This window comes from Lycorma delicatula, chromosome 2 (assembly GCF_047948215.1).
Source record: "Lycorma delicatula isolate Av1 chromosome 2, ASM4794821v1, whole genome shotgun sequence".
NCBI lineage: Eukaryota > Metazoa > Arthropoda > Insecta > Hemiptera > Fulgoridae > Lycorma > Lycorma delicatula.
Genome location: NC_134456.1, coordinates 10,035,417 through 10,053,590, shown reverse-complemented (window position 1 = coordinate 10,053,590; position 18,174 = coordinate 10,035,417). Strand labels below are relative to the sequence as shown.

The following is an 18,174-nucleotide window of genomic DNA, read 5'->3' as shown; positions in this document are numbered from 1 at the left end:
AAGATGATTTCATCAGTTAGACGGGTACAGTTTCATGACGTTGAGATTCGTGAAAAGTGTAAATTATTGATTAAATCGTTTCGTGATAGGACTAAAGTGTTAATTAAAGCTGACAGAAGACAAAGTAAATACTAAAAATCATTTTAATGTAAGTTATTTTATTTGCTTTTTGCTGTATAGAAATAAAACATTTTATTACAAAAAATGTCTTGTTTCAATTAATTTGCGTAAGTTGTATATTGAGATTGTCAACTGGATTTGTGAAAAAAAGAAGGTCGTGCAAATTAACAGTTACATTCGCAGTACCGAACTGTCGAAGTACGAAATATGTTATATTTAAAATGCAGGTACTCTATAAAGAAGTTACTCATTAGAAAAGAAGCGTTCTTAAGAAAGGTTAAAGGCTGGAAACTAGTGCCTTAATCGAAAATACAGAGAGATTGTGAAAAGAAACAGATTACGAGTTAAGGTTCTTTAGAATAGAGGAAACGTATTTTATTGAAAATACGTTGAATGATATCGGACTAAAGAAGTAATTTACGATGTTAAGTTATTGTGACTCACTTCCAGAATATGTTTTACTATTGAAAATAAAAGAAAAAAATTCTTATAAATTTAAGTTTGAGAACGGTTCGTTAGCGAGTATCGGTCGGTGAAAGATTTGGCACTGATTTTTGTGCCATCGGTAAAATTAAGCCAGACTGTAATTCTTGGAATTCAAATTACGGGGCAAATTTAATGATTTTATATGAAATGCGACCTGAAAAATAAAAAAAAAAATGTCCCCAGAGCTTTATTTTTAATAGTAGAAATCTGGGGTAAAAGACAAACGGTTGGGGTGGAAAAACACTATTTTATATCCGGGGGTAAAATAAATTTGGTAAAAAAAGTAATAAACATATAAAAGTTTTATATAAAACTTGGTTACAATAGAAATACCGAAAGAAGTTACTGAATTATGAAATTATATTTAGATTTTTTAAATTTGATAATTAGTAAGGCATGATCGTACAAGAAACAAAAATATTTATGATTCGAATTGAGAGGTTCCCATTATTTTGCTGTCTCAGTAAACATTTTATATTTTATCGTATTGTTATTCTTTATTTTTGTTTTGAGAAATTCAGTGTTGAACTGTCACAATATAGTGGTTCTAAATAAACCATTATAATATTTGTATTGTTCTCTTTAGACCGGTTATTCTGACTGTTTTATAATGTACTTATAAATTATACGATACTGTAATGGTATACGATGTTGGGGGCCGAGTAACACACGCTCCATTATAACTCAAGTTCTGCAATTTGCGGTTACGTTCGTTAATTGTTTTAGTAAATATTAACGTAATACTGAATTACAACTAACAATTTACATTTCATTAAGAAACAGATCCGGTGGTGGATGCTACTAATATGTAAAGACTTTAAATTGTTTGTTTAGGAAATACTTAATAATGTTATATTTATTTTATTTAAAAAATTCTGGGATTGTAATATTGTTTTTTACCAAATTCTAATAAAACTTTGGTCGATTTGAAGAATAAAGGAGAGGTTGTTCATTTCCGTCCATATGTTTTTTATTTTTATCGTGTTTTCTGAATTATATTATCAGATTTCGACGAGTAGTTTTTAATTTTTTAAGCGAACTTATCATGATGTTTTTAACGAACAAAATATATTATTAACTTTCTGGTAGAAGATATGAAAATGTTTCTCAATTTTAATTTCCCTACTGTAGAAACAGTAAAGAGAAACTATGGCGTTCGGTAAAAATTTTGGGTATCGGGATTTTTGCAAATGTTGACTTAGGTATGTACTGGTTGGTCTGTTGGCCTGTATTTTGATTTCTATCACGAAGCGGGCTCAATATAAATTTTTCGTAAATGGCTATAAAAAAAAATGTCGTTATTAATGAAATTAAATTTTTCACAAAAAAAAAAAAAACTGTAGCTTTCATTATATTTAGTTTTTGTTGGAATTTACTTCCAACAAATTTTAGTACGGTGAAAATACTTACTAAGTCACTTAAAATCCCGTACTCTTTAAGTCGATTAGATTTCGGGCTAAAGGTTATTCAATATTTTTTGCCTCGTATCTCAAAAACCTCTTAACAAAAATTTGAAATTTCGTACTAATATTTAGCTTTATATATTCCAGCTTCGACCTGAGTTTCGTCGAAATTTTAGTCTCGACCTCATCGGTCAAAGAAGTATCACGGTAAAACTAAAAAATAACGTTGACTAGAGCGTAAAATTAGTAATATAGGAAAATTATTATGACGTAATATTTTTTCTACGAGAAATGATTAAAGTATATAAACATTTTCGTTGCCTTTTTTTAATGGCTCGTTAAACTTGCAAAGGACTACAAACCTGAGATGTTTTTTGAATGTGTTGCAGCATTTATTTGAATTGAGATTTTCTTTAATCTACTATATATTTTTTTTAATTCAACACTACCGCTTCTCTATTCTTCTAAATTTAAAAAGTACATTATTATTTAGTTTAAAAAAGATTAGTTAGTACTAACTGTATATTAAATATTTATTTTATTAATGTTATTAGTATTTAGATTAATTTCATTACAATAAAATAATGTATTAATAGTGTTAAATACAAAGAAAGAGCTGTACAGCTTAATTATTGAAGTTAATTCGTTAATATAAAACGTTCAGAAACTTTAAATCGAGATGCGCATTTTAATTATTAAATAATTATAATCAGTATATACTGTATTTACTGATGATGATCGGTTAGTGATAGAAATGCCCATTAAGATTTAGATTTTTATTATTTATTGTTATATATACTTTTTTTAATTGTTTTGTAGCGTTTGCTAAAATTTCTTTACTTGTGTTAACTGAACGGTTAGTATTATACAGAGTTAGTCGTTTTAAATACTACTAGTGTTAATAAAATTTAATATTATTAGTAATGTTTCATTATTTTCTTACTAGGAAAATAAATTCTGATTTTAAGAAGGAATATTCTATTCTCGTTTGTCAATAATTGTGTAATTTATTTTTAAGATAGTACTTCTGTTGTCCATAATGCGAAATTTCTTGGTATTTTATTTCTTGGTATTTAATTTATTTCGTCGGTAACAAAATCAAAATTATTAATTAAACCTAATGATAAGCCACCGGTTAAATAAAACCACGTTTTACTCATTGCTACAGATGAAAATTACTCGCGGCGCATTTTATTCTCTGATGAATCAACGTTTTACGTTCAAGGAATCGTGAATCCATACGTCCAGTATAGAGCTCAGAAAATTCATACTAATCGGCACAGTTTGTCGGCAACGGTTCTGAAGTGAATGTCTGTGTAGTATCATGAATAATGGAATTTTTGGACCATTTTTTTTTCCACGAGCATACTATTACGGGCGTAGTGTAGTCTGACATTGGAGAAGTTATTGTTTCTGCGGATTGAAAATACGGAGAGCGTAATTTTCCTACATGATGGAGCCCATCCACATTATGCAAAAGTTCCCGATTTGACGCCGATTGATTTTTTTTCTTTTTGGGTTACGTAAAAGACATCGTAATCTTAGAAAGAAGTCATGTCACTCGACTACTTGTGCCAAAGATTAAAACAGCCGTGGAAACGATTTCTGCATACGTGCTTGTCATAGTTTAGAATAAGGTGGATTATTTGCCGCAGGGCTGTAAATGATGTTCATATTAAAAGCTAGTAAAAAATTAAACTTTGTATTTTCACGTAACAAAACATACGTTTGTAATTGTAAATGTAATAAAGTAAATCTAATTTAAAATCGCGGTTATGTATCGGATATCTACTACTGTTTACTACGTAAGAGAAATTTGCTATTCGTTTTATACTGTGCTGTATAATATGTGTACCGTACTGTGTTGTGTACGGTTATATCGATTATAAATTCAAATTTTATGAAATTTTTATTCTGTAATTTTTCCATAGTTTCTAAAACGTCACTCAAGACGATTACTAAGATTCGTTTACGTAAATTATTATTATTCAGATTTTTAAATTAAGAAATTTATTTAAAAATTTTAATAAAAATTAAAAATTGTATACATATAAAAGCATTTGAAGTCATTTAATAAAATTAAATTAAAAAGTCAAAGTTAAAATCAATAATAAAAACAAAATAGAAATCCATGTGGACTAGCTAGCCGGTTATAAACTTTTGAATTTAGAACGTTTTAGTTTTAATTTCTGTTTTGATTTTAGTTTTGTAAAAGATCTTTTAACAATTTTAAATCTTATGTATAGTTTAGGATTTTTAATTTCAATTTTGATGTGTAATTTAGTTCAAATGATTTGAAAAATTATATAGAGCAACTGATGATGCGAGGAACTCGCGAAAGCGCTCTTGCTTGAATTATGGAATAAGATAGGTGTCATCTTATTTTATTATTCTGTACTTAGGTCGATCGGATTGATATAATTGTATATCTTTACAGTATAGTAGTACATGGAATTTATTATTATCGGGCAAAATTTTTTATTTGGGTTTTTTTTTCAGATATTGACATTTCATAAGCCCTTTAAAAAAAAAGGAAAAAGAATTTTCTTTAGTATTAAAATATTCAGAAAGGGATGCATTTATATATACGGTTTTCTTGTTTTTTGCGTGTTATTTATAGACTGGATGGACTGAATTAGATGAAATTTGGCATAATGATTTCTTTATATGAGGTATTGACGCCGTTTAATTTTTTTCATAAATTATAGATATATTTTTCACGTTATTTTTTGTTCCAGGTAGCTAAGATACTTTCTGATAATATTTTCTCTTATTCAGACTCATAAAAAAGTGGGAGGGAAGTCCTTTTTTTATTTTTGTCGTTACTGGATTCATGTCTCATTCTTGTACCGACTAGATGAATCCATTACATTAGTATGCCGCTTTGATTATATTTGGGCAATTTCATTCAGCAGTAGGGGATAATAAGCCTCTATATTTTTTGCATTATTTTCATCGGTTATTTTTACGTAAATCTTCAGACCGTATAAAATGATAATTATGAAATTTATAAAGTTTGTAAGATGACTTCTGATTACAGGTCATCGATTCTGTTTAATTTTGGTTTCAATCGGTCGAGGGAATGTGGAGATACATTCCCAACGTTTTCCGTATCTCAAAATTTTACTTAAAAGAGTACAATCTCTTATAATCTTATAAGAGAAAAATTCTCTTTAAGAATATCAACAAATAATGGAATTCCATAAGCAAGAATTAAAACTTATAATAAAACTTATCGAAAAAATTCCAAAGTGAATCTACGAAGTTTTTAAAGCTAAGGGGCTTATTAGTAATATTCTCCCTAAGTAGTGGAAGACTTTTTTTCGTTTACATATTTACTTTTATATATTAATATAATAACAAAGTACGAATATTTTAATAAAAAATTGTTATTTGTGAGTTTTTTTTTTAAGGAAAATGAATTGTAATTAGAATAGAAAATAGAAATTAGAATAGTTTGATAAGTTTAAATTTTAAACTTTTATTTCAGAGATATGACGTAAATATCTAAATATTTTTAATTTGTTGAATTTTATTCTAAATGTATAACTGTCATAATACCTTTGAACAGAACGCTTTAGCAGTAGATTAAATTAATGAAAATATTTATATGTTTGAATGCCAGGAAGTTCAAAACAGTTTTTATTGTTTTTCACTATATAAATAAACATTTAGATAAATAAAGTGATTAGGGTGAACTAATTTTTTCTCTATTTTTATTTGATTAATCACTCAGGAAGGGGTGGTATAAAGTTTTAAGTGTGCGATTAACCGAAAAGTTTAGCAACATATTTGCTACTTTTTCGGCTTTTAAACGGTATAAATTTATCTGTTTGTTCATCCTGTAAAATTACTCCGCCGGCACTACTGCTACCCAGAAATGAACCAAGAAGGTTCAATATACACAACTAGAACCGTTTTTTTTTTCTTTTTTTTCTGTTTAGCCTCCGGAACCTCCGTAAAGTATAACTTCAGTGGATGAACGAGTTTATGTGTGAATGTAAATGAAGTGTAGTCTTGTACAGTCTCAGGTCGACCGTTCCCAAGATGTGTAGTTGATTGAAACCCAACTAGAATCTAAGTCAACATCACCACCGTCCCCTCCTGATGTCTGAAATAAGAATACACAGGAGGGGGTAAAATAAAAGATCATTTCTAACACAGTATAAATAAAATAACTTCGATATGTGAAACGTGATAATATGTGAAAATTAAAATAATAATAAAATAATATGTGAAAATTTACGTGAAATACGTGAACGTGATAATATTGTAAAAAAAATTCTTGTGTACGGCGATTGAATAAAACTAAACTGTACAAAGCAGTTTTCATGAAGCAGTCGTTCGGTAAATTAAAGCCGTAGATTATCTTGACGTAAAAAAGTTACTACTTGAATGATTATTAAACTGGATTGTCTGAAACCTAAAACCAAAAGAAAATCAAACACATCACAGAAGTTTGCCCTAGGAAAGCTTATGAAGGGAATCCTGGAGATTTCCTGATGGCTACTCCAGAATCAGTAGCGTATATTAATTTGTTAAATCTTTGTAATTTTTTACTGCAATCGGTATTGCGTTTTGGTGCCATACGCTAATAAATAAATTAGGAGCCTATTAACTTTACTGTTACGGTCCTCCTATGTTATTTCTACTACTTACTAAAAGATTTAACTTGTTTATTTTCAGAGAATAATTTTCAATTTTATTGTGTAAGGAGGGGGATTAAAATTTAATCTTTATAATATTAGAGATACGGTTCGGCAAATTTGTTGACAACTTTTTAAAATCCACTATCTACTGGTAGCACGCTATATTTTTAGTTTATTACGTTTACCAGGGAAAAAGTACTGCCGTGAGATGCTAACCTTTTAATATAATCTTAAATTATTTATCTTGAACTTTTACGGTTGATCTTCTGAACTGTAAAAGAATGTTCTTTCTAATAGTATCGGTTAATGAAAAAATAATTTATAAGTCGGTTGTAATTTATTATTAAAGATTTTGGTCGATTTTCTAGAAGATAAGCGAACAGTAACCCTGTAAGCGAAGACACTCACCGATGTGACGGTTACGGTCGGCACGCCACCCCCTCCGTTCATAGCCCTGATGGGTTTTACCGGAGCTCATCTTCAAAACCTCGGCCAAAAGTATTTCTCAGCCGTGATCTTGCCTTAGTCAGGATGCCACCGATGCGAATGCCACATGTGACAATTCCATCGGTGTACTGCGACATGCTTATCGACAAAGTGAAGGCAGCAGAGTTGAAAAAACGCCCTGGAGACATTCTGCTAAACGATAACGCCCGTATTCGTTCGGCTGGGAGAACTCGAGAAAATATCGAAAAAATTGGGTCGGGAAGTTCTATTCTCAACCCTCCCCCCCCCGTACAGTTTAATGGCGATGATGATATCAAAAAAAATGTTCTAAATTAACTCCGACGTCAAGACAAAGTTTCTTTGGAGCAGGCTTAAATAAACTGATTAGAGACAAATGTATTAATTTTACTAGACGTTGTGTTAAAAAGTGGAAAGAAATGTCACTTTGATCCAGATCAGTTTTGATTTTTGAATGATCCTAGTACGTAGAATTTTATTAAAATATTTAATCCGTTTTTGAGATAAAAATTTATACTATGAAAACATAAAACGGCTGAGAGATGGAAAACTTAGCGTTTCCGAGGGTATGGTTACAGCTAATGTAAGTAATCTACTCCCAAAATATCTCTACGTATTTCAGAAATACTCTGCGTGTCTAATAGAATAAAATAATCTTTTCACGAATGTTTTTTAATAAATAACGGCCATAAGTTAGAATACGAACAATGAACTGATAAGTAGGGGTTTTTACTTTTTTTTTATTGAATCTGTGTTACGTGAAATAATTTCTCACCTCCATAAATACATGCATAGTGTTAAAAATTTTATCGTGAAGTGTTTCGATTCGAATAATATTACGAATCTAAAGAGGATTGTATGTAACGATGTAACTGTAGGATGTTTACCGCTTCGTGGTACGGTGTATAAGGAGAACTATTTGCGCAACAGAATGCGCTGAAATCTGTAATGTTTTAACTATTAACGTAGTTAGGTTGTAGTAAATTCCCTTTTTTTTCAAAGACGAAGAATTCTTAAAGTCGAATTACGAACAGAAATTGTTGTAGAACCAATTACTTTATACTCAACTGAAATCGTTTATCTAAACGCGTAGTAAGGAATACGAGTGCTGTCTTGCTATTTTGGAATTTATTTAATATTGTTTTATACTACGTAGCTCGATTTAAGTTTAGTGTATATAATTTTGAGAAAGTTATATTTTGTTATGCAGTGTGTTATATTCGTGCAGAAGATTGATGTAGAAAGAAGGATAAACAAACCAATTAATTGTTTTTTTTTTCAAATGTATTTTTGGTACCTTTCGTGGTAAAAAAAAACTCACCCCACCGCCACTGCTGCTTCCTAGCAATGGACCAAGTAGGTTCAATATTGAACCCGAACCTGAACCTGCATCCCCTCCGTCCCCTCCTGTTGTCTGAAACAAATAACACAATGCCCTACCTTTTGAAAAGAAAATTAATTAAAAATGAAAATTAATATTTGTTATTTTATAAAAAAAATTCGTGTTTGTTAAAAAACGAATTTATGGATTTGCAATCTTTTCCAGGTAAGATTGTTTGACTTTACTTTAGGTTTTTTTTTACATTTTGTAGCTTTATTTTATCGAGATTAGAAGATCTTGTTCACCTGAGTGCAACCATCACTTTCTAGATGATATGAACCGATTCTAAAGTACTCACCATCTTCAGGTCAGACCTTCCAGAATCAGATTTACACCCGCAAAGCTTAAGGTGGGGAAGTAGGGCAAAAAAATACGTGAAAAGGGAAAAGAAAAGACAAAGGTAAATCTATTCCCGTAATAACCGTGAATTCGTCTCAACTTCGTTAGAATGATAGCTTCAAAGTACGCCAGTTACGTTCATCCCGCTTTGCCAAGGGGTATAGATATTTCCATTAAGCGAGACAAGATTATATTTTATTTTAAACGATTAATTTGGCCCTTACAGGTTGTACTTGGGAATATGTTGTGAAAACTTTGTATACTAAGCCTGATAGGGATACGAACATTCGTGTTAAAAGGTCGTGATGATTCCGCTCCATTAAGGATAAAGGTCGGTAATATATTATTTTTGGGGGAAGAAAAAAGTCATTAATTATCAATCATAAATACAGAAATTTCAGGCACCACTCGGGAAAATTGGTTTATCCCAAAAATTGTGTGACCCTCGGAATTTCACATCAAAGTCTGATGACAGATAAATTATCCAGTTAACAATATAACAGGTTGAATTAATTGTACTATTTGAATTTCTTTGTATTTTTTATACTATTGTAGTTTTTGTATTTTTGAATTAATATTGATAGTTTTCATAGCAAAGGGTTACAAGCAGTTATTAAGAAAATCGCAATCCAGCGGTCCTTAAAATTAATAATAATAATGTATAGGATTAAATGCTACATTTTAATTTCTTAAATTAGGTTGTTTGAGAATACAACTTACCGTACTGTCTACCACTTACTTAAAATTTCCGACGACATTCTTTGGAAAGTTTGGTATATTTTTTGATTATATTAACATATAATGAGTCCAACAATAATTTATTGTACACATCCAAAAAAATTTATATATATATAGCGGCCCCACAAAGAGATATACGCTTTTTATTTAGTATCACTCGCCCATTCTCCCACCGATTTTATTGAAAATCTATTAAACATTATTGGTGAACGGCTGTTTTGTTAAACAACTGTTCAAATTGAATGAAACAGGCTAATAATTAGTCATAACTATGACTTATTATCCAATTGTTTTTAATTATTCTAGTTCTAATTATCACCTGTTTTTAATCATTTTTACCGGTTTTTTTTTTGTAAGGAATAAATATGTGGTTTTCTGAAATTGAAATTGATGTTTTTATTTGAAAGCCGCCATTTTTTTATATAAATCCTAGAAGGTTGAAATTTCCACAGAAAATTTTTAAAACCTTCGTTTAAAGATCTGTAAAATTTCAATAGAATCGGTGGGGAAACGAGCGAGTGATACTAAATCAAAAGTGTATGCATTTTTGTGCGACCCGCGAAGTATACGTCAACCGTTCTGAATTTTATATATATAAAATTCAGAATAGTTGAAGATGAAACAGATTTTTAGAACTGCTTAGTTTATCATTACAAATATGATTCTTTCCTTTTTTTATGTATATTTATTCATTGTCAATTACTTGTTATAATTTTATTTGACAGTTTTTTGGTCGTTAATAAAATAGATGGATATCAAATGTTATTTGATTATTTTTTTAATTCTACTTGTAGGATATGGAGTTTCAATAGTTTTTTTTTGTTAACCAAACAAAATTCTGTGGTCTTATTTGGTGAGGTCTTAAATTTTTGTTTCCAACAGAGTTAGTGATACAGTTCAAGTGTTGTCATCCTTTTATTCGTAATAAAATAATAAGATACACACACCGAAAAATTAAGAATGAATTCTGGCTCGCTAGTTATTCTATCTGGAGGGTAGGTAGCATCATTTCTTACTCCTCTTCCTAGGTCAAACCACTCGGTCTGTATTATCCACTATTTTCATTAATGTCCGATTCAAGTACGCTCGTATTTATTTAATTAATTAATTTTCTACCTTTGTAATCTACACTTACAATATTTCCATAATTTTATCTCATTTGACGCAGTATAATCTCTTTCTAGGAGTACAATCTCGTTTAAAAGCTTAAATCGAAATGTTAAAGAATTATATCAGTAGATACCGTATGAATTTTTTATCATACTAATTATTTGAAAGATCTCTTTCGTTATCCTCCCGCCAGTTGTTATCAATGAATCGATTAGTTTTTAGTACTTTTACTGTATATGATTTTATCATATCGAGAGAGTGATTTATATTCGATCTGAAGTAACTGATCTAAAAGGCGGCTGTCTTTTAGATCAATTATTTCAGATCGTTGCCCGGTGTACAACAGGTTACGAAATTTGAAGCGTAATTATGTACACGACACTGTTAACCGCTCTCAAAATTTTCTAGAACCAATTACTGAGGCGCACAGCCAGACTGTGGGGCTGTAAAAGGCCGAGGGGGATCGAAAAAAGTAGGCTTCGATGAAAAAGCGGCATAGTATAAATGTATTGGATTGCTATTTATATGAATTTCTATTGTGTTATAAAGTAGAAGTAGAATATCGGAATCCGTTCCAGTCCATTCTGAAAGATATTGCCGCCTATTGGCCTGTACAATAAGTCATAAGTTTGTTTTTCTACGTGTCTATTCTATCTAGTCTATTGTAGTATGAAAGTTATAATTAACTTTCGTACTATAATACTTTTAACAGTGGCTTATATTACTTTTAACAGTAGCGGCTCGCGTATAGGCACTGTGGAACTGCAGCGCACTCTATTTCCACTTGATATTATCGATAATGTTTAATATAACGAGCCCTTTTTTCGTTATTCTTTCTTTATATTTGTACAATATATTATCCTTAAGCTTAACATCAGTAGCCATCCCTCAGTTTATGAAAAAGGTACAAAAATGTTTGTACGGAACTGTGCGCCTCACAGTTCTAGTGGCGTGGTGTTAAGCTGTTTTGCGCATCCGCACATAGGCAGGTACACGCGTGGCTGCGAGGGAGAGAGAGAGAGCGAGAGAGTGAGAGAGAGAAAGCAATGTCGCTGCCGCAGTGCCTGCCCTGGCATACTGGTGGAAGGTAGATTTTTTTTTTCCGTGTGTGTATGGAACGTTCCTTATTCGTTCCCTTTTCTAGTTTAGTCGATGGAAAAAATATGAAAGCAGTTTAGTTGTTTATTCAGTAGTGATCAGAATATGGCGGATTGAATTTGACTGCCAAATTTTTCGAAAAACACGCTGGAAGGGCGAAAGAGAAGGTAATTAGTAAAAACTAATTATGTATTTGTTTATGTGTACATAGAAATCTAAATTAATCTAAATTAATCTAAAAATCTAAAAATCTAAAAATCTAATAATAATAGAAATCTAAAAATCTAAATTAATTGGACTATAGTGTTTTTAAGCGGACATTTTATTAAATTATTATCTAATAATACTAAAAAATATTATCTGTATTGACATTTTATTATTTACTCGGTTAAACCGAATACGGTTATTATGCACATTGTGCTTAAAAACCGTGTACTGTATTCTTGAATGTGATAAAGTGTAGATTTGTATTATTATCCTGCTTCCAGCTATTATATTTGATTAATTTTTTTGTCGGTTCTTTTATTTTATATAAAAGTTTGACCGTGGCCTTGAAAAGGCCCAGAAAACAATTTTCTGGAGTAGCACCCCCACTAATTTTAGCCACGAGCTGCCACTGCTATTTAAATATACGTCACTTTCATATATGTGATGTAAAACATAAAAATTACAAATACATTATAATTAAAAAGGATTAAACATTTTAATAGATTTATTTAATTAACTGTAATAATTATTTATAAATTGTTATTATTAATAAAATAAATATCACAAAAATTCATCGATTAAAAACTGGCTGGAGGATAACGGAACATAACTGTTTAAAATATCAAAACAAATGATACGGAAATATACTGGTACGGAATATATTAATAAACAAATATGAGAAAATTTCCAATAACATAAAAATTTTTCAATCGATTAGAAGTTGTTGCCTCAAGTGTTCGTTTAATTTCACATCTATAACAGACTAATCTGTTAATTCTACACGGAATACTTAGTAAAAAAAAAGGGAGAAAATTGTAAGAGAAAAACAGCTGTGTAATAAAAAAGGGAAGAAGCACGAGAGATGTGAATGAGATATTTCTTTCACCGATATTTCTTTTTAAAAGATGTGTTATAAAATGAGATAAAGGAACGATTGTGTTAAGATATGGAAAATCCGTGCCAATGTCATACGGAATACATTAATGAGTAGTTTAGAAAAGTAGAAGATTTATTAATTAAAGAAATCGGAAAAGCATTTATAAAAATAAGGGTTTCTCAGAACGAGTAGTCTGACCTATGAAGAGGAGTAAGAGGAAGATGCTTCTTGTCCACGACCTTGTATAATAATTATTCTGATGCTATAATCAATTACGTACGAATACATTAAGTAAAGGATAAACGTTTTAGAATTAAGTTATATATAGATTCTTTTTGCACCGTTTATTTATTCGGTTTTAAAACGATATTTACTTTTCGATGTTTGAAGTACAGGAAAACACGATTTAGTGTACACAAAGAGTGGGTTGTATTATCTGTAAATTATTTAAAGGAAATGAATTTATTCACCGTTTATACATGGTAACACAACACAAGTGTTCACCGAGGTTATATTTTGACATCACGAGGTATTATCCTTGACTAAAGTCATTAACACGTACTTCAATATATATACAAATAAACGATTATTCTCGCTACGTAAATTCAGGCACGAAGTCTTTTATATATATTGTTTACATAAACTTCTTATGGATTGTTGTATGGAAGTCCTTTTCGGTCGAATTGAACTAGGAATCGATAAAATATAAAAGTATTAAAATATTTTGTTATTATCATAGTGTATTTCTTAACGGCAAAACAAGTTCTTCCTTGTTAAGTGCTTGTAGATTTAGCAATGAGGAAAATTGAATAATAACGTAACGTTATTACTCAACAGAATTATTATTTAAGATGTAATGTGTATGCAAAAGTTGTGAACAACATAGTATTTATTTTAATACTTTTTATGAAATTGTATTCTGCTTAAATCGTTTTAACTCGTTTCAATAAATGATAATTGTATAATGTAAAATTATAATAACATTAGTGTTGTAACAATAACAATCATAACGAGAGACGATTGTTAATAATAAATATCTGACGGTCCGGAATGGTAAATTGATTTAAAATATTTAACTTCTTTTTACGGTGTTATGAATGGGATGATAATAATATATATTATACGTTAATACGTTAGATGTAGGTCATGAGCGTTTCAGAAATTGACATTTTTATCGTTATTAGAATTTCCAACATATTACGCCCTATCAGGACTTTCCTTTGGACATCAGTTACTACTCGATCTTTCTATGTCTTTTTATAAAATACTTTTTATATATCTGTCAAAAAAATTATACTCGCATCTTACGATGTACTTGTTAAGAAAAATTATAAGGCGTAACTTTACCCGATAAAACCACCTCGGTCGGAAATTGGGTTTTTTGTACAGCTATTGAATAGAAAGTAGATTCCCCTGGATTCGTTTGAAGAAAGAGTTACCCCATCAAAAAAAAAAAAAATAACTCAAACGACATACAAGGCCTCGGAAACTTTAACTCGATGGATATCAAGCTGAAGTCAAAAGTCACAAAACGTTATCGAAGAAAAAGATACCAAGTATGAAGGAAATTGAGAAGATATGTCCGCAGAGGAATCGTCTAACGAAACCAGAATTCTCATATAAAGTAATACGTTAAGGTTTCCTTCAACCAGCTGATGTCGTGTCAAAAAATAATTGAGGATTAGGAAACCCTTACCCAAAAGATAGTAATGAAACAAATTGAGCGAAGAGTCCACTTTGATCGGTTCAAATATACCCTGCAACAAACTTTTCTTTCCACATACAAAAGAGCAACCGGTCCTCACGAGGAAAATCATCCGTCATAATTTTGGGATTCAGATTTAATTGCAGAACTTCCTTTATGTTAAGAAAGTAGAAAAAATGTTGACGCTAATTTTCAGATTTTGGCATAACGGTTGAAAATCCTGTTTTCAAACTACATTACATAATGTACTACGAAGAAACAAAGAAATATTCAGAACGTGTTTTACTGGGGAAAATAATGAAAAAGGTTCATATAAATATAGGTATGGAAACCCTTTGTTTTCGATTTACGGCTAGCGAAAGATTTCGCCCGGATTTCAGCTCTTCTAATAAAAAAGAGGCCCTACTGTAATTTTTTACATTCAAATTGAGGAATAAAGTTGATGATTTCTTATGTAATCTAAGCTGGAAAATAAAACACGTCCCAGAACTGTAACTCTAGTAGTTTTTAAGATATTCCACGTAAAACACAAAATTCTTTGTCGAAAAACAAATTTTTTGTAGGTTTGTAGTACAATAGTTTTGTTAAATGACTAATAAATGCGGAAGATGTAGTAGCAAAACTAGTAGAATTTAATTTTGAGAAAATTAATGTAAATACAGCCGATAAAAAGTAAATAGAAACTTTCAAAAATCGGTTTTTATTGAAGCAAAACAGGCGAAAAGTATAGAGAAAATCTCTTTCTGTTAAAATTTTGGAGTGTGATTTTCAGTCAATTCAGAAACAATATAACCTCGATTAATAACTTTAATATTTTTTTGGGGAAAATCTTTAAAGTGTAATTCCAATGTTCTGTGAAGTTTAAACGATTGATTATGCAGTAATAATTTATCGGTATATAGTTTTTTGTGCACTGTAGAGGCATAACGATGTAATCAATATGTTATATTTATATGATTTAGTTTTTTTGCTGCTTGTTTTCAGGGATTAATGAAAAAACTATAATTATTGCTTATTTTTAGTTGTAATGTTAGCGGACTTTCTCATGAAAAATCTCACTCCGTGAGATTACCTGTTCCGTAAATAGTTTTTTTTTTTTTTTAATACAATATTTATAAAACGGTTCGCATCATTGTTCAGCTTGTTTTTACGCTATTTATCTTAAATTATACTTTAATATACTTTATATCTTATTCTTCCGATTTGAGTGAAAGATTATTTTAATATAAAAACTTTTATTAAGTTCAAGAAAATCAATCTTAAAGCTAAATATATTACATTGTGATTTAAATCTAACATCCTGAAAAAAAATCTTTATGTTTATTGATGGAAAAATATTATTATTTGAAGGATTAAAATAAAATTACTACCATTAAAAAAAAAAGAAAAATAATAACTTTTACTTACTCCGCCGCCACCGCTGCTGCTTCCTAAAAGAGGTCCTACAAGGTTAAGAATTGTTCCTGATCCGGAACCACCTGAACCATCACCTCCTCCCCCTCCTCCAAACTAGGAAAATTAAATTAAAAAAATATATATATATTCTATTGTTAATATAGTTACACTATATACATTATTTATTTTAGATTTTCAGAATTATCCACGAGAAATCTATTCTTTTACCAGTTTTTACCCGGTTGAGAATTGGATTTTTAATCATTTTTTGTTTCCTGCTGTTCCTGCCATTTGTGGAAGTCAGTTTCTTTCTACCTTGTACCAAACACTGTTCTCTCCGGTAAAGATATTAGAAAATTACTTCTATTAAATTTATATACATTTATAATAAAATAAAAATAATACATATTTTCAGAATAATACATAAAAATATACATCCAGTCTGTGAAAACAATAAAAATCCTACTATTAATAAATTGATTATTTTTTTCGTTATACTTCTGAAAGATTAAAATTTTTCAGTTGCATATAACCATACTGATTACCGTAGAACTGTATCGCTCATGTAAAATGGATTTGATAAAGAAACATGCTTGATTAAGAGAATTTAGAATGCTTTGTGGAGAAAGATATTTTCAGGGTAATACTACTTTACAAGGAAATACTATTTCTTAATAGATGAGTTAAATGAGAATATTCTGTTTAATTATTTGGCTTACTGCACAGTAATCGAGAGAATTAATTTTTCTTTTAGGATTGGAGGGAGTAGATAATAAGTGGAATTAAATGTTAATAAATAATAAATATGAGACCCTTTGTAAGAATTGAACTCTGGACTGATTAAATAAGAGAATATGATGCCCGATATATTAGTTAGCAAACTTATAGTTAAAAATCAAGGTCTTAATTTTTGCTACAGAAAACCTCTTGTAACAGGAAAATATCCGGTTATTTAAAATAATAAAGAAAAACTATTTGAAGTGTCTAAGATTATTTGTTATATAAGATACGTTCTTTTATTTTGAAAATTAAATTTTAAAAAAATCGGCTCTTTTTCGTTAATTACTACCTAAAACTTTTATTGCAATATGTATTTATTCGTATATATTGTGTTCATGTGATAATTAAGTAGGTTACGTGTTAGAATACATAAGGTTAGTTAGGTTTAGGTCAAGGGTTAGGTTCAGGTTAGGTTTGGTAACGTAACTAACGATTCCGTGTACTGAACTTCATACGATATCAACGTAACCTAATGTTTGTTTTGCTCGCTAATCACGTCTAATTAACAGTAAATGAAGAAATTATATACAACTTATTAATAAATAGCAGAAGTGGTATTTAAACTAATTACGAGACGGTATTGAAATATATAGTGATATTTTTATCGGTAGTGAATTAAACACAAACATACACTGATCTTATAGTCATGATTTGCAATTTGAAAATCTTCACTTGTATAGATAGATTATGATATACGAAAAGAAATCATATAAAATTATGTGACCGTACAAAGTGAACGAAGATTCATTTCATTTAAAAATGAACATTTTAAAAAAGGTGTTTTAAAATGATCTGATATATATGTATAAAAATCTAGATATATCTGTGAGTATATTACTCTTTCGCGCAAAAACTAGTCAACCGACTGAACTGAAATTTTTCACGAATAAAATTTTTTTTACTTCGAAGGAACGTAGTACTGTTGCCATTACGAAATGATTCACCGTTTCAAGATGGTAGCCGTTTTAATGGCTTGCGATAACAAACGGATGAATTCGGAGACCGCTTGCAATATTTGAAATTAAACTTTCTACAAAACAGGTATCGTTTTCGTTATTTCTTTTGGTTACCGATAAAAGTACATTTTAAAGTGCGGTGATGTACGGCACGGTGGCGTAAAACACAACCACTCTTTCTGTGTGCGCTTCGGGACTGGCTGTACCTGCCTCCGGGTGCTTGACAAAAAGATATACATAATAAAAAATGAGAAATGAAGTACGGTAACCTCCTCGTGGTGATTGTCGGGTAACGCTTAGAAGTGAGCAAAACACATTTTTACCTGTATGAAGGTCGGGTACCGGCTGTAACTAATATTTTTAGGTTAGGAACCCGCTATTCTGAAACCTGGATACTTCTGAATATTAAAGTTTTGAGTCCTGCGCTGACCAAACTGTTGAAATTATAATATACTGATATTTTTT

The 18,174-nt window shown here is 30.1% G+C and overlaps 1 protein-coding gene across 3 annotated transcripts in view; it reads right to left on the bottom strand.

Moving 5' to 3' along the window:
- Nucleotides 1-18,174, bottom strand: part of LOC142320111 (uncharacterized) — a 470,415-nt gene that overhangs the window by 76,896 nt on the left and 375,345 nt on the right. For 2 of the 3 annotated variants that reach the window (XM_075357791.1, XM_075357793.1), the window contains exons 4-5: nucleotides 15,986-16,087; nucleotides 8,445-8,537 (exon numbers count right to left, since the gene is read on the bottom strand). In XM_075357791.1, the coding sequence (XP_075213906.1) occupies nucleotides 8,445-8,537; nucleotides 15,986-16,087 (195 nt within the window). The remainder of the gene's footprint in view (nucleotides 1-8,444; nucleotides 8,538-15,985; nucleotides 16,088-18,174) is intronic. The other variant, XM_075357792.1, reaches the window with a different exon arrangement.